This window comes from Hemitrygon akajei, chromosome 6 (assembly GCF_048418815.1).
Source record: "Hemitrygon akajei chromosome 6, sHemAka1.3, whole genome shotgun sequence".
NCBI classification, from domain to species: Eukaryota; Metazoa; Chordata; class Chondrichthyes; order Myliobatiformes; family Dasyatidae; genus Hemitrygon; species Hemitrygon akajei.
The window spans coordinates 187,312,613-187,337,980 of NC_133129.1; the positions used below are offsets into that span (position 1 = coordinate 187,312,613).

At 44.2% G+C, this 25,368-nt stretch overlaps 2 protein-coding genes across 2 annotated transcripts in view; one reads left to right on the forward strand and one right to left on the reverse strand.

Annotated features, from left to right (window-relative positions):
* Positions 1–5,760, forward strand: part of LOC140729776 (D(4) dopamine receptor-like) — a 75,980-nt gene extending 70,220 nt beyond the window's left edge. The window contains exon 4 of the mRNA XM_073049980.1: positions 2,172–5,760. Within this exon, the coding sequence (XP_072906081.1) occupies positions 2,172–2,374 (203 nt within the window). The 3' untranslated portion in view covers positions 2,375–5,760. The remainder of the gene's footprint in view (positions 1–2,171) is intronic.
* A 2,968-nt stretch (positions 5,761–8,728) lies between these two features.
* LOC140729777 (deformed epidermal autoregulatory factor 1 homolog) overlaps positions 8,729–25,368 on the reverse strand; it is an 88,784-nt gene continuing 72,144 nt past the window's right edge. The window contains exons 13-14 of the mRNA XM_073049982.1: positions 14,977–15,066; positions 8,729–11,171 (exon numbers count right to left, since the gene is read on the reverse strand). Of these exons, the coding sequence (XP_072906083.1) occupies positions 11,088–11,171; positions 14,977–15,066 (174 nt within the window). The 3' untranslated portion in view covers positions 8,729–11,087. The remainder of the gene's footprint in view (positions 11,172–14,976; positions 15,067–25,368) is intronic.

The window sequence follows — 25,368 nt, forward strand, 5'->3', positions numbered from 1 at the left end:
TAGATGAATTTGCAGCACAGTTGCAGATTGGCAGGTATGATGTTGCAGGCATCACTGAATCATGGCTGAAAGAAGATTAAAGTTGGGAGCTTAATGTCCAAGGATGCACATTGTATCGAAAGGACAGGCATGAAATCAGATCAGTAGGAAGGAACTGCAAGGGAAAAAAGAACTTGATGAGAGTTGTATACAAACCCCCAAACAGTGATAAGGATGTGGCCTATAAAAAACAAAGGGAGATAGAAAATGCATGCCAAAAGGGCAATGCTACAATAGTCATGGGGGATTTCAAAATGCAGGTGGGTTGGGAAAATCAGGTTGGTGTTGGATTCCAGGAGGAGATATTATTAGAGTACCTATGAGATAGCTTAATAGAGTAGATTGTGGTTGAGTGAATTAGGGGATCAGCTGTTCTGGATTGGGTGTTGTGCAGTGAACCGGAATTGATTAGCGAGCTTAAGGTAAAAGAACCCTGAAGGAAAATTGATCATAATAGGATTGAATTCACAAGGCATACTTATGGAGCATATCCCTGAGCACATCGTTTATAAAGGCCTGGAAAACTGCTGGCGTGTTCACAAGGCCAAAGGGCAGGTCGCTCCACTCTAGGCCAGTTAGTCCAACCTCAGTGGCTGGGAAGATGTTGGAGTCAATTATTAAGGTTGAGGTCTCAGAATGCACATGATAAAATAGGCCGTAGTTAGCATGATTTCCTCAATGGAAAATCTTGCCTGACAAACCTGTTGAAATTCTTGGTAGAAGTAACAAGCAGGATAGACAAAGGAGAATTGGTTGATGTTGTGTACTTGGATTTTCAGAAGGCCTTTGACAAGGTGTCACACATGAAGCTGTTTAACAAGCTATGAGCCCATAGTTTTGCAGGAAAGATTCTAGCATCAATAAAGCAGTAGCTGATTGGCAGGAGGCAAAGGGTAGGAAATAAGAGCACCTTTTACTGGTTGACTGCTGATGACTAGTGGTGTTTCATGGGTTCTGTGTTGGGACTGATTCTTTTTACGTTATACGTAAACGATTTGGATGATGGAATTGATAGCTTTGTTTCAAAGTTTGCAGACGATATGAAGATAGGTGGAGGGGCAGGTAGTTTTGAGGAAGTAGAGAGGCTACAAAAGGATTTAGACAGATTAGGAGAACAGGCAAAGACATGGCAGACAGTGCTGGGAAGTGTATGGTCATGCACTTTGGTAGAAGAAATTAAAGGGTTGACTATTTTCTAAATGGAGGGAGAGTACGAAGGTCTGAAGTGCGAAGTTCTTTTGTAGGGTTCCCTGAAGGTTAATTTGCAGGTTGAATCTGTGGTGAGGAAGGCAAATGCAATGTTAGCATTCATTTCAAGAGGACTAGAATATGAAGCAAGGATGTAATGTTGAAACTTTATAAAGCACAAGTCAGGCCTCACTTGGAGAATTGTGAGCAGGTTTGGGCCTCTTATCTTAGAAAGGATGTGCTGAAACTGGAGAGGGTTCAAAGGAGGTCCACAAAAATGATTCCAATTATGAATGGTTTGTCATATGAAAAGCATTTGATGGTTCCAGGCCTGTATTCACTAGAATTTAGAAGAAGGAGGGTGACCTCATTGAAACCTATTGAATGGTGAAAAGCCTCGATAGAGTGGATGTGAACAGGATGTTTCCTATGGTGGGAGAGTCTAAGACCGGAGAACATAGCCTCAGAATAGAGGCATCCTTTTAGAATGGTGCTAAGGAGGAATTTCTTTAGCCAGAGAGTGGTGAATCTGTGGGATTCTTTGCCATAATGCTAATCATATTAACATCAGTGATATCTCAACAAGTGTTCAATCCCTGTGTTCACATTCTGGTGCTTTGTACTAGTTGAAGACAGAGGGACTGGAATATGAAAAAAAAAACCACTATGCCAAAAGCTGAGTTCTTCCAGTTTTGTGTAGTTAATTGGTTTAATACTAAAATCTTTGACCTTGTTTTTTTCTAAATAGCTGATGTTAGTGTTCTCATTCCCATTGATGACTGAATTCACATTGATGGCTGAATTCTCATTGATGGCTGAATTCTCATTGATAACCGTCCTTCCCATTGACAACTGAATTCCCATTGATTACAGAATTCTTATTGATGACTGCCCTTCTCATTGATGGCTGTCCTTCCCATTGAAGACTGTCTTTTCCATTCCAGGTGCTTTTCTCTTTTGCTGGACACCGTTTTTCGTGGTCCACGTAATGAGAGCGAGCTGTGAGACCTGCAACATCTCTCCTCAACTGATCAGTACAGTGACATGGCTTGGATATGTGAATAGTGCACTCAATCCCATCATCTACACCATCTTCAATGAGGAATTTCGGAACTTCTTTCGAAGGATCTTGCACCCTTGCTGCTGAGCAGAAAGTGGCCAGAACTGAAACAATAAATCTGATTTCATTTTGTACAGATGATTCAAATTGCTTCGTGACTCCCTGACCTTGGAGAAAGCTGGAGTCAGATACAGCCACACATTTATGAGACATTTAGACAGGTGCTTGTATAGGCAGAGAGGGATATGGTTCCAATACAGGCCAGCTGAAGTGGTGTAGACAGGGATCACAGTTGGCATGGATGTGGATGACCATTTCTCTGTAATACATCTATGTGACTCTACATGGTAAAGGATGGGGCTTTAACCCTCTTGGGGATTGATAGGGCAAGTGAATCAGCCCAAACAGGTCAATTAGCCATAACAATCTACTGCCAGACTGTGGGAACCTGCAGTATTTCAGAGCAGGGGCAGCCAAGGTGACTTCCTGAGCTATTTGCCTGCATTTGGCCCGAATCCTTGGTGTACCTGTCCAAATGTCTTTTAAATGCTGCAAGTGTACCTGTCTCTACTAATTCCTCTGGCACTTTCTGCAAACCAAGTGAGATCCCGGAGGACCATCAAGTAGCTTATATTGTTCTTTTTTTCAAGAAGGAATAGAGATAATCCTGGGAAAGATAGAGTGGTGAGGCTCACATTGGTAGTAGGGAAGTTACTGATTGTGCAGGGAAGCTCATCTCTTACAAACTTGATTGAGTTATTCAAGGAGGTAACAAAGGAGATTGGTGAAGGAGGAGTCATGGAATAGAGTCACTGAGTACTGCAACACAGAAAAGGCCATCTAGTCCATGCTGAACCCATCTGCCTAGTCACATCTACCTGCACCCAGACCAGGTTACAATGCATTAGATGGGCTGAAGGGCCTGTTTCTACTCTGTGACTCTACAATCCCAGCCGATATTTTATGCTTTCACTTAGGAAGAAAAACATGCCACATGCCTTCTTCACCACCCAGTGTTGCCACTTTCAGGGGACCCTAGACTTCAGCCCCCAAAGTCCCTCTGTGCATTCACACTCTTTTACAGTTTATGCCCTCACCTGGCACTTCTTGTTGTGTGCTGCTGTGGTTGTACTGGAGAGAGTGCAGAAGAGATTCACTACAATGTTCCCTGGATTGGTGGATTTCAATTACAGGGAGAGATTGAACAGGTTAGGCTTGTTCTCTCTGGAGCAAAGGGGACTGAGGGGTGACCTGATAGAGGGTTTACAATCTTATAAAAGATTATGACAGGCAGAGATAGATAGTCTGAGTCTTTTATGGTAGCAGTCTGAAAAAGAAGAGGGCAGGTGTTGAAGATGAGAGCTCTTCAAACTGTCCATTACAATGGATGCCATTTCTCCTTCACACTTGGTCCTCAGTGGAGTGGGATCATGGTGTTCACCTCAGCCTCAACAACATTGTACAGTCTGTACATTGCATTCATCAGCAAGTCACTGGTACTCAGCTGTTCTTATTTATTTATTTAGAGATACAGTGCAGAAGAGGCCCTTCAAGCCACACCACCCCGATTTAACCCTAACCTAATCACAAGACAATTTACAATTAACCTACCCATTATGTTTTTGGACTGTGGGAGGAAACTGGAGCATCCAGGGAAAACTCACACATTCCATGGGGAAGATGTACAAAGACTCCTTAAAGCGGACACCGGGATTGAAAACGGAACTCCGATGCCCCGAGCTGAATTAGTGTTGCACCCTACACCCCATCTGCTCAAAGGCTTTCCTGTTGGATCTCAGCTTTCAGGTACCTACAGAAAATGGCCTTGCTTTTAGCATTTGATGAGTGCTTGATGGCTATGGGTCTATACGCACTGGAGTTTAGAAGAGTGGGGGGGGGGGAGTAGCTCATTGAAACCTATTGAATATTGAAAGGCCTAGATAGAATGGAGGTGGAGAAGATGTTTCCTATAGTGGGGGAGTCAAGCACCAGAAGGCATAGCCTCAGAAAGCAAGAATTTCCTTTTAGAACAGAGATAAGAAGGAATTTCTTTAGCCAGATGGTGGAATTCATTGCCACTTACAGCTATGAAGGCCAAGTCATTGGGTATATTTAAAGTGGAAGTTAATAGGTTCTTGATTAGTAAGTGTGTCAAAGGTTATGAGGAGAATGGGATTGAGAGGAATAATAAATCAGCCATGATGAAATGACAGAGCCTAATCCTGCTCCTGTGTCTAATGGTCTTATGGCATCATGAGACTTTCAGTCCAAGAGCACTGAGCATGTTGCCAATTAGCTGCTGGAAATCCTGTTCAGCACATTGGTCAAGTGCTCACAGGTAACGAGGTCAATTCTCACCACAGGCAGTCATTATGGTAGATGTTCAGGAGAGTTGATAGTTTCACTTTATACAGCGCAAAACAAGCCCTTCCAGATTTTTGAGCCACGCTGCCAACAATCCCTTGATTTAATCCTAGCCTAATCACTCGACAATTTACAATGACCAACTAACCTACAAACTAGTACACCATTGGACTTTGGGAAAAAACCAGAGCACCTGTAGTCATGGGGAAAAGGTACAAATTTCTACAAACAGCATTGAGAATTAAACCAGGGTCACTGGTACTGCAAAGTGTTGTGCCAACAACTACGCTACCATGCCACCCCAATAATGGAGTAGCTCTGCAGCTACCCTTGGTTTTGAGTTTTCATGTTTTCTATTAGTCACTGATTTTAGAAGAAATAATCTTTGCCAATTCCTTGATCCAGTATTGAGTTTCCTGGATGAGGGTGGACCCACAGAATGTGTAACTAACCACTTCATTCGCAGTCCAATAAAACCCATCTCTCTTCCCTCATCAATATAACTGACCTCTCTAGACAAGGGTGGACCTGCAGAATATGTAACTGACCACCCCATTCACAGACCGTAAAACTGCTCTCTCTCCATTCACCAATGTAAGTGCTATCATGTTTGCTGTTGTGTGCTGGGGCAGCAGGCTGAGGGTAGCAGACACCAACAGAATCAACAAACTCATTCGTAAGGCCAGTGATGTTGTGGGGGTGGAACTGGACTCTCTGACTGTGGTGTCTGAAAAGAGGATGCTGTCCAAGTTGCATGCCATCTTGGACAATGTCTCCCATCCACTCCATAATGTACTGGTTAGGCACAGGAGTACATTCAGCCAGAGACTCATTCCACCGAGATGTAACACTAAGCGTCATAGGAAGTCATTCCTGCCTGTGGCCATCAAACTTTACAACTCCTCCCTCGGAGTGTCAGACACCCTGAGCCAATAGGCTGGTCCTGGACTTATTTCCACTTGGCATGATTAACTTATTATTATTTAATTATTTATGGTTTTATATTGCTATATTTCTTCACTATTCTTGGTTGGTGCGGCTGTAACGAAACCCAATTTCCCTCGGGATCAATAAAGTATGTCTGTCTGTCTGTAACCAACCTTCCAGCTTATGGGACAAACAATTAAACTTGAATCTTGAGTAAAACTTGTAGACTTCACATCCATTTAAGTAAGATTAATTGGTGAAAACTACAGAGCTTGATGAAGGAAGAACAGTGAATGTATGGGAATTTCAATGGATGTGGTGTTTCAGGATTTTAGTAAAGCGTTTGACAAGGTTCCCCATGGTAGGCTCATTCATAAAGTCAGGAGGCACAGGATCCAGGGAAACTTTTCTGTGTGGAAACAGAATTAGTTTACCCATAGAAGGGAAGAGGAAAGTTGCAGATGGAGTGTGTTCTGCCTGGAGGTCAGTAATCAGTGGTGTTCTGCGAGAATCTGTTCTGGGACCCATGCTCTTTGTGATTTTTATAAATAATTTTAATGAGGAAGTGGAAGAGTGGGTTAGTATGTTTGTAGAAGACACAAAGGTTAGTGGACTGTGCATAGTGTGGAAGGTTGTCAATGGGATATTGACAGGATTCAGAGCTGGGTTGAGACATGGCAGATGGAGATCAATCCAGAAAAGCGTGAAGTGAGTCAAACTTGAAGGCAATAGGCATGGTTAATGGCAGAATTCTTAGCAGTGTGGGGAAAAAGTAGAATCCTGGGGTATACATCCAGAGATCCCTCAAAATGGCCATGCAAGTAGATAGGGTTATTAAGAAAGTGTATGGTATGTCGGCATTCATTAGACTGTTGGAGGCTGTGAGGGCATTGTTACAGTAGCGGTTTTGAACGGGAAAACTCCTGTTTCATTTGAAATCACTGTGTTAAAGGTGGGGAGGGTTTTTATGCAGGTAGAGCCGGTGCTAGGCCCCGTGCAGATGGCTTATTCAGAAAGTCAGAAGGCATAGGGTCCAGGGAAGTTTGGTCAGGTGGATTCAGAATTGGCTTGCCTGCAGAAAGCAGAGGGTCGTGCTGGAGGGAGTACATTCAGATTGGAGGGTTGTGACTAGTGGTGTCCCACAAGGATCAGTTCTGGGACCTCTACTTTTCGTGATTTTTATTAACGACCTGGATGTGGGGTTAGAAGGATGGGTTGACAAGTTTGCAGACGACACAAAGGTTGGTGGTGTTGTGGATAGTGTAGAGGATTGTCGAAGATTGCAGAGAGGCATTGATAGGATGCAGAAATGGGCTGAGAAGTGGCAGATGGAGTTCAACCCGGAGAAGTATGAGGTGCTACACTTTGGAAGGACAAACTCCAAGGCAGAGTACAAAGTAAATGGCAGGATACTTGGTAGTGTGGAGGAGCAAAGGGATCTGGGGGTACATGTCCACAGATCCCTGAAAGTTGTCTCACAGGTAGATAGGGTAGTTAAGAAAGCTTATGGGGTGTTAGCTTTCATAAGTCGAGGGATAGAGTTTAAGAGTCACAAGATAATGATGCAGCTCTATAAAACTCTGGTTAGGCCACACTGAAAGGGTACAGAGGAGATCTATCAGGATGCTGCCTAGTTTAGAGAGTATGCTTTATGATCAGAGATTAAGGGAGCTAGGGCTTTACTCTCTGGAGAGAAGGAGGATGAGAGGAGACATGATAGAGGTATACAAGATATTAAGAGGAATAGACAGAGTGGACAGCCAACGCCTCTTCCCCAGGGCACCACTGCTCAATACAAGAGGATATGGCTTTAAGATAAGGGATGGGAAGTTGAAGGGGGATATTAGAGGAAGGTTTTTTATTCAGAGAGTGGTTGGTGTGTGGAATGCACTGCCTGAGTCAGTGGTGGAGGCAGATACACTAGTGAAATTTCAGAGACTACTAGGCAGGTATTTGGAGGAATTTAAGGTGGGGGGGGGGATACATGGAAGGCAGGGTTTAAGGGTCAGCACAACATTGTGGGCCAAAGGGCCTGTACTGTGCTGTACTATTCTATGTTCTATAATTTTGTACACCTCTGTCAAATTGCCCCTCGTTCTCCTGCGCTCTTGGGAATAAAGTCCTAACCTATTCGACAATTCCCTATAACTCAGATGCTCAAGTCCTGGCAACATCCTTGTAAATTTTCTCTGTATTCTTTCAACCTTATTGACATTTTTCCTGTAGGTAGGTGATCAAAACTGCACACAATATTCCAAACTGGGCCTCACCAATGTCTTATACAGCTTCAACATAACACTCCAACTCCTATACTTAATACTTAGATTTATAAAGGCCGATATGCCGAAAGCTTTCTCTATGACCTTATCTACTTGAGACACTACTTTCAAGGAATTATGGTTCCGTATTCCCAGATCCTACTGCCCTACCGCTCACTGAGTAAGACCTACTCTTTGTTTGTCCCCTATGTATCACCCCACCAGCAGCTTGTGCTATGGTTTCCTTGCTCGTGTCCTCAGATAATGAACACGTTGAATGCACTAAACCTCAGCAAGCTCCACATTCCCCCTGTTCTCCTCAGCCACTTTGTGACCTTCTCCAGCTGGTTGTACAGGTGGCTTCTCTCTACAGGTGGCCTTTATAAATCTAAGTATTAAGTATAGGAGTTGCCTTGTGAAAGGTTCACACCTGGAGTGTAGGAGCAAGATCATTTAGTAACTCAATCTGTACTGTACTCCAGCTCCATCCTCCTGCCCTGGCTCTGTAATGCTAAAACCTTTAGACAAAAATCCATCAATCTTCCTTCTTACCTCAGCTCGAACAACTGCCTGGAAGCAGTCAGAATACAAGGTTTTGAACCAAAACCTTAATACTTCCTTCTGCCTCGCAGAAGCTGCTCGACCAGCTGAGTTTTTCCAGCAGATTATTTGTTTCACCAGATTCCCACTGCTGTGTGGGGACGTGCTGATGGTCAAATTTTAAACTGATGCCCCACTTGTTTTTGTTTCTTTCCAAGCAGAGGAAACAGCCTCTTCTGCCCCAAATCATGTTAAACACCCAATGAGACTCCCCCTGTAAGAATGGCAACTCAAGTCCTGTTAGAGTGATAGGATATGAAAAAGGCTTTTACAGAACAACCTCATTTACTGATCAGCTCTGCAAGAAGAAAACATACAGATAACTTAAATTCAAGAATATTTTGATAACAGTACAACAAGGAATTGTACAAAGTTCTTCAAGAACCCCATTCTTATCAAAAGTAACAGTGATGGGAAGAGGCATTACCAGAGACTGGGTTTAATTCAGGATTCACACCCAACCCACCAAAAGTCACCCTTATTTACAAGTATAGGTACACTGAGAAAAACAGCTCTGGTCTCCTGGAAAGGAGGAATTTTGTTAAATCTCTCAGAGATGCGCCACTCAAAGTGAATTTCTCAGCTTCTCACAGGAAGCATTAGAAAATCTTAGTTAAAAAAAAATCAATTCAAACTAATCCTGCTAAGCATAAAGATTTAATCGATAGTGAGCGAATTCCCCTAAATCCACTCCTGATAGAGTGAGCCCCTCAGCCCATTCAGAAACACTGTGTTCCTCTGCTCCTGATAGAGTCAGTCCCTCGATCCATTCAGAAACACTGTGTTCCTTCACTCCTGATTGAATGAGCCCCTCTGCCCATTCAGAAACACTGTGTTCCTCTGCTCCTGATAGAGTCAGTCCCTCGATCCATTCAGAAACAGTGTTCCTTCACTCCTGATTGAATGAGCCCCTCGACCCATTCAGAAACACTGTGTTCCTTCACTCCTGATTGAGTGAGCCCCTCGACCCATTCAAGCACTGTGTTCCTTCACTCCTGATTGAGTGAGCCCCTTGACCCATTCAGAAACAGTGTTCCTCTGCTCCTGATTGAGTGAGCCCCTCAGCCCATTCAGAAACACTGTGTTCCTTCACTCCTGATTGAATGAGCCCCTCGACCCATTCAGAAACAGTGTTCCTTCACTCCTGATAGAGTGAGCCCCTCGACCCATTCAGAAACACTGTGTTCCTCTGCTCCTGATTGAGTGAGTCCCTCGATCCATTCAGAAACAGTGTTCCTTCACTCCTGATTGAATGAGCCCCTCAGCCCATTCAGAAACACTGTGTTCCTCTGCTCCTGATTGAGTGAGTCCCTCGACCCATTCAGAAACACTGTGTTCCTTCACTCCTGATTGAATGAGCCCCTCAGCCCATTCAGAAACACTGTGTTCCTCTGCTCCTGATAGAGTCAGTCCCTCGATCCATTCAGAAACAGTGTTCCTTCACTCCTGATTGAATGAGCCCCTCAACCCATTCACTGTGTTCCTTCACTCCTGATTGAGTGAGCCCCTCGACCCATTCAGAAACACTGTGTTCCTTCACTCCTGATTGAATGAGCCCCTCGACCCATTCAAACACTGTGTTCCTTCACTCCTGATTGAATGAGCCCCTCGACCCATTCAGAAACAGTGTTCCTTCACTCCTGATAGTGTGAGCCCCTCAGCCCATTCAGAAACACTGTGTTCCTCTGCTCCTGATTGAGTGAGCCCCTCGACCCATTCAGAAACACTGTGTTCCTTCACTCCTGATTGAGTGAGCCCCTCGACCCATTCAGAAACACTGTGTTCCTTCACTCCTGATTGAATGAGCCCCTCAGCCCATTCAGAAACACTGTGTTCCTTCACTCCTGATTGAGTGAGTCCCTCAACCCATTCAGAAACACTGTGTTCCTCTGCTCCTGATTGAGTGAGCCCCTCGACCCATTCAGAAACACTGTGTTCCTCTGCTCCTGATTTGTTTTCCACAAGCAGCTTTTTGAATTTAAATGTAACTTGCTACAGGATTCAATTTCTTCCAATAAAGACAAAAATGGAGAAATTAGATTATATTGCGTTTGAAACTCACCACTCTTCAGCTTGGCTTTGGGCCTGGACACTCAGCTAGTCTGGGAGACACCACGTACGTGCTGGTAGTATGCTTTCACCTGCATGAGTACTGCTCACCATATCGGACACAGAACCTGCTTCATTCCACGTAATTTCTGAGCTCAATCACAAAACACTCACAACAACATGGTCTAACTCTGCCTCTTGCCTCCCCTGATGCTCTCCACGGCCCCCACCCACCAGCAACCCCCTCACCTCAATACCAGTGCTCAGAACAGACCCTGTCCTTTGCACAAACACACCCTCCTCACCATCTATCCAAGGTTAATGTGTGCAGCTGTAACTCTATATGGGCTCCATGTGGAGGACACACATGCTGGTGTGTATTAGTGAGCAGTAACATGTCCTTTTCAAGACCCAGGGGCTGGATTAAGATAGGGACATAGGACTCCAGGCTCACATCTCTCCCAGAGCATTTTCTGCCTTTTAAGTGTGTTTTTCCGTCATCAAAGCTAATCTGCACCATAAAGTTCATGGACGTTCCCCGATTCCAGAGCTTGGTCCATGCACCCTGGATCAACTTCACCAATGGATAAACTGGCGGGTGCTCAAACTTTCACCTTGTCCACATCCACTTCTGCCACCTGCACATCTTCTGCCTGCCCACACACATGCTGGTGGTCCTTCCAGTCCTGAAACAAGAATCATTTAATCAGATACAATCCAATCTCAAACCAGCAGAAGCTTGAAAATCACGTAATTCAGTCATATTCAAATGGAAATAAATGCCTCAGATGGAGTAGACAGTCAGAAACTTTTTCCTAGAGCAGAAATGGCTAACACAAGAAGGCGTAATCAAGTTCAAACAACACACACAAAATGCTGGTGGAACACAGCAGGCCAGGCAGCATCTATAGGGAGAAGCACTGTCGACGTTTCAGGCCAAGACCCTTTGTCAGGACTAACTGAAAGAAAAGATAGCAAGAGATTTGAAAGTAGTGGTGGGAGGGGGAAATGCGAAATGATAGAAGACCGGAAGGGATGGGATAAAGCTAAGAGCTGGAAAGGTGATTGGCAAAAGTGATACAGAGCTGGAGAAGGGAAAGGATCATGGGATGGGAGGCTCAGGAGAAAGAAAGGGGGAGGGGGGGGAAGCACCAGAGGGAGATGGAGAACAGGCAAACAACTAAATATGTCAGGGATGGGGTAAGAAGGGGAGGAGGCGCATTAACGGAAGTTAGAGAAGTCAATGTTCATGCCATCAGTCTGGAGGCTACCCAGCCAGTATATAAGGTGTTATTCCTCCAACCTGAGTTTGGATTCATTTTGACAGTAGAGGAGGCCATGGATAGACATATCAGAATGGGAATGGGACATGGAATTAAAATGTGTGGCCACTGAGAGATCCTGCTTTCTCTGGCGGACCGAGCGTAGGTGTTCAGCGAAACGGTCTCCCAGTCTCAGTAATCAAGTTCAAGTTCACTTTATTGTCATTCAACCATACACACATGTATACCGCCAAAAGAAACAACATTCCTCTGGACCAAGATGCACAACACAATACATATAACTCATACTCAAAACACAAAGTAATATTACCACAAATACATGAACAAATATTAAGATGCATTTTTGACACAAGTTAAGAAGTAAATTTAAGTTATCTTAAGTAAAGATAAGTTACCTTAAATAGTATAACGCTACTAACGCTTCATACGGGATAACACCTGGGTGGTGGCAGGGAGTTCAGTAGTCTCACGGCCTGGAGAAAGGAGCTGTTTCCCATCCTAACAGCCATTGTCCTAATGTTACGGTACCTCATGGCTGATGGTAGGGGTTCAAAGAGATTGTTGAACAGATGGGAGGGATCATTGACAATGCCAAAGGCCCTGTGTGCACAGCGCTCCTGATAAATATCTCCGATGGATAGAAGAGAGACATTGATGATTACAATGAATTTTAAGTGACTGGACCAAAGTATATAGGGGTATCAGAGGTTTTAGTTTACACAGAAGGAAGATGAGGTGCTGTGCCTTAAACTTAAGTTGACCATCACTGAAGCACTGAAGAGGGCAGAGTGGGAGTGGAGAGAAGAGTTGAAGTGAACGGAAGTGCAAGGTTGTATCGTGGATTGAATTCAGGAGCTGTGCAAAGCAGTTACTCAGCCTGCATTTAGTTTCTGTAATATAGAGGAACTTAGGTCACGACCACTGAATGAGGCAGTGCCAGGCAATTGCTGCTGCCTGGGAAGACCTGTTTGGTTTGCTGGACAATGGAGAGTGAAGATGTAAGAAGAAAGTTGAGTCTCCCACATTGCAAGGGATGGTGCCACAAGAAGGGGAGTGGTGTTAGTGCAAATGGAAGAATGGACCTGGGGATCGTACAGTGAACAGTCTATGCAGGAACACTGAGAGGGAAGGGATATCCTAAAGGAAGTGGAAATTATGGAGGAAGATCTGTTGAAGGAGAAGGGTGGTCAAGTAAAGGGGAAGGGAAGGGGAAAACCTTGTTCTGCTTGTGACAAGAAGATTGAGTCTATATGGAGGAGAAGCCACAGTTAGGAAAAAGGAAGACATCTTAAAGGCAATGTGTGGAGGACGGGAAGCTGCAGAGGCACCAGAGGTGCTAGAAGAAGAGGTAAGGGGGTTGCCAGAGTGGGTATTTGTATATGGGGGGGGGAATTTCCCCCAAAAAATGTCCAAGATAACAGCCTGGTGTAAGGTCCAGAACGAAGCACCAGGAAATGCCTGAGCAGACATTCAGATCGATTTTGCCAAACCACAATGGTTAACATTGGCATTGGCCCTCATTAGGCAGGTGCTACGCCCTCAGAGGGGGAGCAGTTTCTAATGGTCAATGTTGGAGTTTGTCCACAATGGGCGGGGAGCTATACCCTCAGACAGAGAGTGGCTTCCAATGGTCAACAATGGTCCACATTGGGCAGGGTGCTACACCTGTAGAGGGAGAGCGGTTTCCAATGGACAATATTGGCCCTCACTGGGTGGGTGCTATGCCCTCAAAGTGGTGGTTTCTAGTCAGGTACAGCAGTGGGGAACTGAAACACCTGAGGAAACTGTTGGTAATTCTGGTGAACTGTGAGCAGTTTCAAACTCACACACAACTTCTCATGGTCCCATGCATATCCTACACAGTTAAGAAAGCTCACCAATGCCTCTACTTTCGAAGGAGGCTGAAGAGAGCTGGGCTTTGCACATCTGTACTCACGTCATTCTACAGGTGTACAGTACAGAACATCCCAACAAGACACATCACTGCATGGTATGGAAAATACACTATGCAGATGGGCTCTACAACGGATGGTTAAACTGCCCAAAGCATCACGGGCACCAGTCTACCTACCATCAAGGACGTATACACAGAAAGGTGCCAGAAAAGGGCCAGTAACATCATGAAGGATCCTACCCTCTCTGCTCATGGACTGTTTGCCCCACTCCCATCAGGGAGGAGGCTACATAGCATCCATACCAGAACCACCAGAGTCAAAAACAGTTACTTTCCCCAAGCAGTAAGGCTGATCAATACTTCACCACTAACAACACACACAAAATGCTGGAGGAACTCAACAGGCCAGTCAGCATCTATGGTAAAAAGTACAGTCGATGTTTCGGGCCGAAACCCTTCAGCAGGACTGGAGAAAAAATGCTGAGTGGATTTGAAAGGTGTGGGGAGGGGAGAGAGAGACACCAGGCGATAGGGGAAACTTGGAGGGGGAGGGATGAAGCAAAGAGCTAGGAAGTTGATTCATAAAAGAGACAGAAGCCGTGGAAGAAAGGGGGGAAGGTGGAGAAGCACCAGAGGGAGGTGATAAGCTGGCAAGGAGGTAACATGACAGAGTGACAAGGGGATGGGAAATGGTGAAGTGGGAGGGAGGCATTACTGGAAGTGAGAAGTTGATGTTCATGCCATCAGGTTGGAGGCTACCCAAAGGGAAAATAAGGTGTTGTTCTTCTAACCTAACTGTGGCCTTATCCCAACAGTGGAGGAGGCCATGGATGAACATATTGGAGTGGGAATGGGAAGTAGAATTAAAATGGGTGACCACTGGGAGATCCAGCTTGTTCTGGCGGATGGAACTTAGATGTTCAGCAAAGCAGTCTCACAATCTACTTCGCATTTCACCGATATACAGGAGGCCACACCGGGAGCACCGAACACAGTATATGACCCCAACAGAAGAGTCACCTCACTACTTTTATTATTTCCCGTCAGTCACCTTATGTACAGCCAAGTGTCACGTTATGGACACACAATCAATTTATGTATATAAGCCATCTTATGTATTTGTATTTATGTGTGTGTTTTATTATTATTATTATTGCATTCTTTATCTTTTGTCGGTTTTTTTTTGTTACATCAGATCTGGAGCCTGTGTCTGTTCCCTTATCCCCATTCCCCGGCCCTTTCCCCAGAACAATGCAAAGCATTCCCTCTTTGAACAGCCATGGCAGGGAGAGGCTCTGGAGTCTTCTGGCTCACCTTTCGCTGGCAGAATGTTGAGCAGTAATGGACCTTGTGACATCCAGTACATTCATTCATTGCTTCACGGCCACAGTTCACACATGTTCGCTGTAAATAGCCCACAGGGAAAATGACAGGTTACACACATTCCTGGGAAACTTCTGCTTTCTATGTTTGGTCCAAATTGATGTATTTCAAAACTATTCATGTTAGCAAGGATATAAATAGGCAGAGAGTAAGACCATAACATACAGGAGCAGAATTAAGCCATTTGGCCCATTGAGTCTGCTCCACCATTTCATCATAGCTGATCAAATTTTCCTCTTAGCCCCAATCTCCTGTCATCTCCCGGTGTCCCTTCATGCCCTGATCAATCAAGAACCTATCAACTTCTACATTAAATATACATGAAGACTTGGCCTCCACAGCTGCCTGTGGCAAAGAATTCCACAGATTCACCAACCTCTGGCTGAAGAATTTCTTCCCCATCTCTGTTCTAAAGGGACCTCTGAGGCTGCAAACTCTGGTCTTAGACTCTCCTACTATTGGAAGCATCCTTTCCACATCCACTCGATCAAAGCCTTTCAACGTTCAATAGGTTTCAATTAGGTCACCCCTCGTTCTTCTAAATTCCAGTGAACACAGGCCCAGAGCCATCAGATACTCTTTATATAACAAGCCATTCAATCCTGGAATCATTTTTGTGAACCTCCTTTGAATCCTCTTTAGTTTCAGCACATCCTTTCTAAGATAAGGGGCCAAACCTGCTCACAGTACTCCAAGTGAGGCCTCACCTGTGTTTTATAAATTTTCAACATTCCATCCTTACTTTTATATTCTAGTCCTCTTGAAATGAATGCTAACATTGCATTTGCTTTCATCACCAAAGACTCAACCTGCAAATTAATCTTTAGGGAATCCTGCACCACTCCCAAGTCCCTTTGCACCACAGTTTATTGTATTTTCTCTCTATTTAGAAAATAGTCAACACTTTCATTTCTTCTACCAAAGTGCATGACCATGCACTGTATTCCATCTGCCATTACTTTCCCAATTTTCCTAATCTAAGTTCTTCTGTAGCCTCTCTACTTCCTCAAAATGACCTGCCCCTCCACCAATCTTCATATTGTTTGCAAACTTTGCAACAAAGCCATCAATTCCATCATCCAAATCATTGAGATATAATGTAAAAAAAATCAGTCCCAACACAGAACCCTGTGGAACACCACTAGTCACTGGCAGCCAGACAGAAATGGCTTCCTTTACTCTCGCTCTTTGCCTCCTGCCAATCAGCAGCAGCTTTATCCATGCTACAACCTTTCCTGTAATAACATGAGCTTGTAGCTTGTTAAGCAGCCAGCCTTTTGTGTGACACCTTGTCAAAGGCCTTCCAAATCTCCAAATATACAACATCAACTGATTCTCCTTTGTCTATCCTGCTTGTTACTTCTTCAAAGAATTCCATCAGATTTGTCAAGCAAGATTTTCCCTTGAAGAAACTATGCTGAATACAGTCTATTTTATCATGTGCCTCCAAGTACCCTGACACCTTATCCTTAATAATTGACTCCAATATCTGCCCAATTACTCAGGTCAGACTAACTGGCCTATAGTTTTCTTTCTTCTGCCTCTCTCCCTTCTTGAAGAATTTTTCCCTGTTTAGAAAAGAGTCTGCACATTTATTTATACTACTAAAATGCATGACTATGTATTTTCCAACATTGTATTTCATTTGCCACTTTCTTGCCCATTCTCCGAATCTATCTAAGTCCTTCTGCAGCCTACCTGTTTCCTCAACACTACCTGTCCCTCCACAAATCTCCATATCATCTGCAAACTTGGCAACAAAGTCATCTATTCCATCATCTAAATCATTGATATACAGCATAAAAAGAAGCAGTACTAACACCAACCACTGCAGAACACCACTAGTCACTGACTGCCAACCAGAAAAGGATCATTTTATTTGCCACTCACTGCCTCCTATCAATTAGCCAATGCTCTAACAATGCCAGTAACTTGCTTGCAATACCATGGGCTCTAACTTGGTAAGCAGCCTCATTTGTGGCCCCTTGTCAAAGGCCTTCTAAAAGTCCAAACATACAAAATCCACTGCAGCCCCTTTATCTGTCCTACTTGTAATCTCCTCAAAGAATTCCAACAGGTTTGTTGGGCAACTTTTTCCCAGATTGAAACCATGCTGATTTTGTCCTACCTTGTCCTGTGTCACCAAGTACTCAATAACCTCATCCTTAACAATTGATTCTCAACATCTTCCCAACCACTGAGGTCAGGCTAGCTGGTCTATAATTTCTTTTCTGCTGCCTCCCTCCTTTCTTAAAGAGTGGGGTGACATTTGCAATTTCCCAGTCCTCTGGCACCATGCCGGAGTTCTATGATTTTTTTAAAGATCATTTCTAATGCCACCACAAAATCTACCGCTACCTCTTTCAGATCCCTAGGTGCAGTTACTCTGGTCTGGATGACTTATGTACCCTTAGGTCTTTCAGCTTTTGAGCACCTTCTCCCTTGTAATAGTAACTGCACTCATTTCTCTTCCCTCACACCCTTCAACATCTGTCACACCGCTAGTGTCTTTCACACTGAACACTGATGCAAAATACTCATTTAGCTCATCTGCCATCTCCGTGGCCCATGTTATTATTTCTCTGGTATTATCTAGCATTCCTATATTCACTCTCATCTCTCTTTTATTTTTTACATACTTGAAAAGCTTTAACTACCCACTTTGATATTGTTTGCAAGCTTACTTTCATATTTCTTCTTTTCCCTCCTGATGATTCTTTTAGTTGCTCTCTGTAGGGTTTTAAAACCTTCCAATCCTCTATCTTCCCACTAATTTTTGCTCTGTTATATGCCTTCTGTTCTGCTTTTACATTAGGTGTGACTCCCCTCGTCAGCCCCAATTGTACAAATTTGCCATTTGAGTATTTCTTTGTTTTTGGAATACTTTTATCCTGCACCTTCTTCATTTCCCCCAGAAACTCACACCATTGCTGTTCTGCTGTCATCCCTGCGTGCATCTCCTTCCAATTTACTTTGGCCATCTCCTCTCTCAACCCACTGTAATTTCCTTTACTCCACTGAATTACTGCCACATCAGACTTCACCTTCTCCCTATCACATTTTAAGTTGAACTCACTCATATTGTGATCACTGGCTCCTAAGGGTTAGAAATATAGGAACATAAAAAACCTACAGCACAATACACCCACAAAGCTGTGCCGAACATGTCCCAACCTTTGAAATTACTAGGCTTACCCATAGCTCTCTAGTTTTCTAAGCTCCATGTACCTATCCAAAAGTCTCTTAAAAGACCCTATCGTGTCCGCCTCCACTACCGTTGCCAGCAGTCCATTCCACGCATTCACCACTCTCTGAGTAAACATAGAAACATAGAAAATAGGTGCAGGAGTAGGCCATTTGGCCCTTCGAACTTGCACCGCTATTCAGTATGATCATGGCTGATCATCCAACTCAGAACCCTGTACCTGCTTTCTCTCCATACCCCCTGATCCCTTTAGCCACAAGGGCCATATCTAACTTCCTCTTAAATATGAACCGGCCTCAACTGTTTCCTGTGGCAGAGAATTCCACAGATTCACCACTCTCTGTGTGAAGAAGTTTTTCCTCATCTTGGTCCTAAAAAGGCTTCCCCTTTATCCTTAAACTGTGACCCCTCGTTCTTGACCTCCCCAACATCGGAAACAATCTTCCTGCATCTAGCCTGTCCAATCCCTTTAGAATTTTATACGTTTCAATAAGATCCCCCCTCAATCTTCTAAATTCCAGTGAGTATAGATAGATAGATAGATAGATAGATTGATACTTTATTCATCCCCATGGGGAAATACAACATTTTTTCCAATGTCCCATACACTTATTGTAGCAAAACTAATTACATACAATATTTAACTCAGTAAAAATATGATATGCATCTAAAATCACCCTCTCAAAAAGCATTAATAATAGCTTTTAAAAAGTTCTTAAGTAGTTTACTTAAATACATTGAGTCCTAACCCCGGCACTTTAACATATCTTACTCCTGGCGGTTGAATTGTAAAGCCGAATGGCATTGGGGAGTATTGATCTCTTCATCCTGTCTGAGGAGCATTGCATCGATAGCAACCTGTCGCTGAAACTGCTTCTCTGTCTCTGGATGGTGCTATGTAGAGGATGTTCAGGGTTTTCCATAATTGACCGTAGCCTACTCAGCGCCCTTCGCTCTGCTACCGATGTTATACTCTCCAGTACTTTGCCCACGACAGAGCCCGCCTTCCTTACCAGCTTATTAAGACATGAGGCGTCCCTCTTCTTAATGCTGCCTCCCCAACACGCCACCACAAAGAAGAAGGTGCTCTCCACAACTGACCTATAGAACATCTTCAGCATCTCACTACAAACATTGAATGACGCCAACCTTCTAAGGAAGTACAGTCGACTCTGTGCCTTCCTGCACAAGCCTAGTCGATCCAGTCTTTCTTCATATGAAAGTCCTGCCATCCCAGGAATCAATCTGGTAAACCTTCTTTGTACTCTCTCTATGGCAAGAATGTTTTTCCTCAGATTAGGGGACCAAAACTGCGCACAATACTCTAGGTGGTCTCACAAAGACCTTGTACAACTGTAGTAGAACCTCCCTGCTCCTATACTCGAATCCTTTTGCTATGAATGCCAATATACCATTTGCCTTTTTCACCGCCTGCTGTACCTGCATGCCCACTTTCAATGACTGGTGTACAATAACAGCCAGGTCTCATTGCACCTCCCCTTTTCCTAATCGGCCACCATTCAGATAATAATCTGTTTTCCTGTTCTTGCAACCAAAGTGGATAACCTCACATTTATCCACATTAAATTGCATCTGCCATGAATTTGCCCACTTACCTAACCTATCCAAGTCACCCTACATTCTCTTAGCATCCTCCTCACAGCTAACACCGCCGCCCAGCTTCGTGTCATCCGCAAACTTGGAGATGCTGCATTTAATTCCCTCGTCTAAATCATTAATATACATTGTAAACAACTGGGGTCCCAGCACTGAGCCTTGCGGTACCCCACTAGTCACTGCCTGCCATTCTGAAAAGGTCCCGTTTACTCCCACACTTTGCTTCCTGTCTGCCAACCAATTCTCTATCCACATCAATACCATACCTCCAATACCGTGTGCTTTAAGTTTGCACACTAATCTCCTGTGTGGGACCTTGTCAAAAGTCTTTTGAAAATCCAAATATACCACATCCACTGGCTCTCCCCTACCCACTCTACTAGTTACATCTTCAAAAAATTCTATAAGATTCGTCAGACATGATTTTCCTTTCACAAATCCATGCTGACTTTGTCCGATGATTTCACCGCTTTCCAAATGTGCTGTTATCACATCTTTGATAACTGACTCTAGCATTTTCCCCACCACGGATGTCAGGCTAACCGGTCTATAATTCCCCGGTTTCCCTTTCCCTCCTTTTTTGAAAAATGGGGTTACATTAGCCACCCTCCAATACTTAGGAACTAATCCAGAATCTAAGGAGTTTTGAAAAATTATCACTAATGCATCCACTATTTCTTGGGCTACTTCCTTAAGCACTCTGGGATGCAGACCATCTGGCCCTGGGGATTTATCTGCCTTTAATCCCTTCAATTTACCTAACACCACTTCCCTACTAACATGTATTTCCTTCAGTTCCTCCATCTCACTAGACCCTCGGTCCCTTACTATTTCCGGAAGATTATTTATGTCCTCCTTAGTGAAGACAGAACCAAAGTAGTTATTCAATTGGTCTGCCACGTCCTTGTTCCCCATGATCAATTCACCTGTTTCTTACTGTAAGGGACCTACATTTGTCTTAACCAATCTTTTTCTTTTCACATATCTATAAAAGCTTTTACAGTCAATTTTTATGTTCCCTGCCAGCTTTCTCTCATAATCTTTTTTCCCTTTCCTGATTAAGTCCTTTGTCCTCCTCTGCTGGACTCTGAATTTCTCCCAGTCCTCAGGTGTGCCGCTTTTTCTGGCTAATTTGTATGTTTCTTCTTTGGACTTGATACTATCCCTAATTTCCCTTGTCAGCCACGGATGCACTACCTTCCCTGGTTTATTCTTTTGCCAAACTGGGATGAACAATTGTTGTAATTCATCCATGCGATCTTTAAATGCTTGCCATTGCATATCCACCGTCAACCCTTTAAGTATCATTTGCCAGGGTAACTTTGAAGGTATGAGACCTGAATTAGCTAAGATGGTTACCCTTTAAGTTCAGAACCTTTGTTTCTGAATTAACTATGGCACTCTCCATCTTAATGAAGAATTCCACCATATTATGGTCACTCTTACCCAAGGGGCCTCGCACGACAAGATTGCTAACTAACCCTTCTTCATTGCTCAATACCCAATCTAGAATGGCCTGCTCTCTAGTTGGTTCCTCGACATGTTGGTTCAGAAAACCATCCCGCATACATTCCAAGAAATCCTCTTCTTTAGCACCCTTGCCAATTTGGTTCACCCAATCTATATGTAGATTGAAGTCACCCATTATAATTAGTTCCTTTAAAAGTAAGTAAGTTTAAAAAAACTTAATCCTGACATCTCCTCTGTACCTACACCCCAGCACCTTAAACCTGTGTCCTCTTGTGGCAACCATTTCAGCCCTGGGAAAAAGCCTCGGACTATCCACATGATCAATGCCTCTCATCATCTTATACACCTCTATCAGGTCACCCCTCATCCTCCGTCGCTCCAAGGAGAAAAGGTCGAATTCACTCAACCTATTCTCATAAGGCACGGTCCCCAATCCAGGAAACATCCTTGTAAATTTCCTCTGCACCCTTTCTATGGCTTCCACATCCTTCCTGTAGTGAGGCGACCAGAACTGAGCACAGTGTAGTGAGGCAATCAGAACTGAACACAGGTTCTCTTACCTTAAGCTCCCTAATCAGCTCCAGTTCATTACATAACACCCAATCCAGTATAGCTGATCCCCTAGAAAGCTCAATGCAAACTGCTCTAAGAAGCCATCTCGTAGGCATTCAACAAACTCACTCTCTTGAGATCCATTTCCAGCCTCATTTTCCCAATCAACCTGCAAGTTGAAATCTCCCATGACTATCATAACATTGCTCTTTTGACATGCCTTTTCCATTTCCTGTTGTAATCTGTAGTCTACATCCCAACTACTGTTTGGAGACCTGTATATAACTGCCATCAGGGTCCTTTTACTCTTGCAGTTTCTTAATTCAACCCACAAGGATTCAGCATCTTCTGATCCTATGTCACATCTATTTATTGATTTTATTCCATTCTTTACCAGCAGAGCTACACAGCCCCCTCTGCCTACTGTCCTATCCCTCTGATAGAATGTGTAACCCTGGACATTCAGCTCCCAACCAGAACCATCCTGAAGCCACATTTCAGTGATGGCTACAACATCATACCTGACAATCTTTAACAGTGCAACAATATCATCCATCTTATTTCTTATATTCCGCGACTGAGATATAACACTTTGAGTACTGTATTTGCTACCCTTTTTGATTCTGCATCCCTAATGCACTGATACTCACCCTGCCGGCTGCAATTATGTCCTATCATCTGCCTGCCCTTCCTGACAGTTTGATTGTATGCTATCTTTGTTTTTTCACCATCCATCCTATCCTCTGCCTTCACTCTGTTTCCCACCCCACTGCCAAATCAGTTTAAACCCTCCCCAACAGCTCTAACAAACCTGCCCATGAGAATATTGGTTCCCCTCGGTTTCAGGTGCAACCCGTCACTTTTGAGCAGGTCATACCCCCACCCCCAGAAGAGTTCACAATGATCCAAGAATCTGAAGCCCTGCCCCCTGCACCAGCTTCTCAGCCACGCATTTATCTGCCAAGTCATCCTGTTTCTACACTCACTAGTGCATGGCACAAACAGCAATCCAGAAATTACTACCTGGAAGGCCCTGCTTCTCAGCTTTCTATCTAGCTCCCTAAATTCTCCTTTCAGGATGTCATTGCTTTTCCTTCCAATGTCATTTGTACCAATAGGTACCAAGACATCTGCCTGCTCTCTCTCCTTCTCCAAAACATTGTGGATGTGATCCGAGACGTCCCTGACACTGGGAGGCAACGTACCATTCGGGTGTCCTGTTCACGTCCACAGAATCTCTGTCTGTTCCTCTGACTATTTAGAGTCCACTATCACTACTGCTCCCCTCTTCACTCTCTTTCCCTTCAGCACCATGGACTTATGCTCAGTGCCAGTAAGCCGCTCTCTGTGGTATTCTCTGGGAGATCATCCCCCCACAGCAATATCCAAAATGGTATACTTTTTTTTGAGGGGAATGGCCACAGGGGTGCTCTGTGCTAACTGCCTATTCACATTCCCATTTCTCCTGACAGTCACCCAGCTACTTGTCTCCTGCAACTTCGGGGTGACTATGTCCCTGTAACTCTGATCAATTATTTCCTCACTCTCCAGATCCCTACATGGTCTTCATGGAGTTGCAGCCAGACACACTTCATGCAGATGTAGTTCCCTGGGAGACTCTGGGTCTCCCAGCACTCCAACATCCAGCATGAAGAACACACAACTGCCATTTACTGCATTACATACATTAACAGGAAAAAAGGAACCTTAACAAAAGCTTACCCAGAGCCAATGCCTCCTTTGAGCCAAAGTCCAAGACTCCTACTCTCACCACTGGCCTACTCACTACAATGGCTGCCCTGTCTCTCCCTCCTGTACTTTTAAACAAGCATCACCAACCTGCGAGAAACTTCATTGCTGTGGCCTGCTCCTGTCGCTGACTGGGTCATCGGAATCCTTTCAGCATCCTCTTTGATATTATCAGCTAGCTTACTTTCATATTCCATCTTTACTTTCTTAATGACATTTTTAGTTGCCTTCTGTTGGCTTTTAAAAGCTTCCCAATCCTCTAACTTCCCACTAATCTTTGCTCTATTATATTCCCACTCTTTGGTTTTTATGTTGGCTCTGACTTCTCTTGTTAGCAATGGTTATGTCATCTTTCCTTTATAATACTTCTTCCTCTTTGGGATCGATATATCCTGTGCCTTCGGAATTGCCTCCAGAAATTCTGGCCATTGCTACTCTACCATCATCCCTGCCAGTGTTATTTTCCAATCAATTCTAGCCAACTCTTCTCTTATGTCTCTGTAATTCCCTTTACTCTGACCTTACATCTGACTTTAGCTTCTCCTTCTCAAATTTCAGGGTGAATTTGACCATATTATAATCACTTTCCCATCAGAGTTCATTTACCTTAAGCTCTCTAATCAATTCTGGTTCATTGCACAACATCCAATCTAGAATAGCTGATCCTCTAGTGGGCTCAACCACGAGCTGCTCTAAAAAGGCTAACTCATAGGCTTTCTAGAATTCCCCTTCCTGTAATCCAGCACCAACCCAATTTTCCCATCTACCTGCATATTGAAGTCTCCCGTGACCGCTGTAACATGCCCTTTTGGCGTGCATTTTCTATCTTCTGTTGTAATTTGTAAGCCACATCCTTACTACTGTTTGAGGGTCTGTATAAAACTCCCATCAGGGTCTTTTTACCCTTGCAGTTCCTTAGCTCTATCCACAATGACTCAACATCTTCCAACTCTATCTCACCTCTTTGTGATGGTTTGATTTCATATTTTTCTAACAGAGAAACACAGCCCCCTCTGCCTTCCTGCCTGTCCTTTCAATACAATGAGAGCGGGCATCGGAGGAGCAGGCGACAGAGTAGGAAGGCTTTGGTGATAACGGGTCGAGGAGAGGTACATTGCCTATGTAGAATACAGACAAGAAGAATGCGTGTGAGGCCAGTGTTCTGTGCTCAGTGTCAGATGTGGGAAGTCCAGGAGACTCCCAACCTCCCGGATGGGCACGTCTGCACCAGGTATGTCGAGCTGCAGCTCCTAAGGGACCATGTTAGGGAACTAAGAGCTAATAGGCAGGTAGTCACATCGGGACCTGGGAAGACAGATAAGTGGGTAACAGACAGAAGAGGGAAAGGCAGGAGTCAGAGGCTAGAGAGCACCCCTATGGCTGTACCCCTTGACAGTAAGTATTCCTGCTTGAGTACTGTTGGTGGCCTACCTGAGGGAAGCAACAGTGGCCGTGCCTCTGGCACACAGTCTGTCCCTGTGGCACAGAAAGGTAGGGATAGTAAGAGGACAGCAGCAGTGATAGGGGACTCTATAGTTAGGGAGTCAGACAGGCGATTCTGTGCATGCAAGAAAGAAGCAGATGGTAGTTTGCCTTCCAGGTGCCAGGGTCTGATGTTTCTGATTGTGTCCACGAAATGCTGAAGTGGGAAGGAGAACAGCCAGAGGTCGTAGTATATATTGGCACCAACGACATAGGCAGGAAAAGGGAGGAGGTCCTGAAAGCAGACT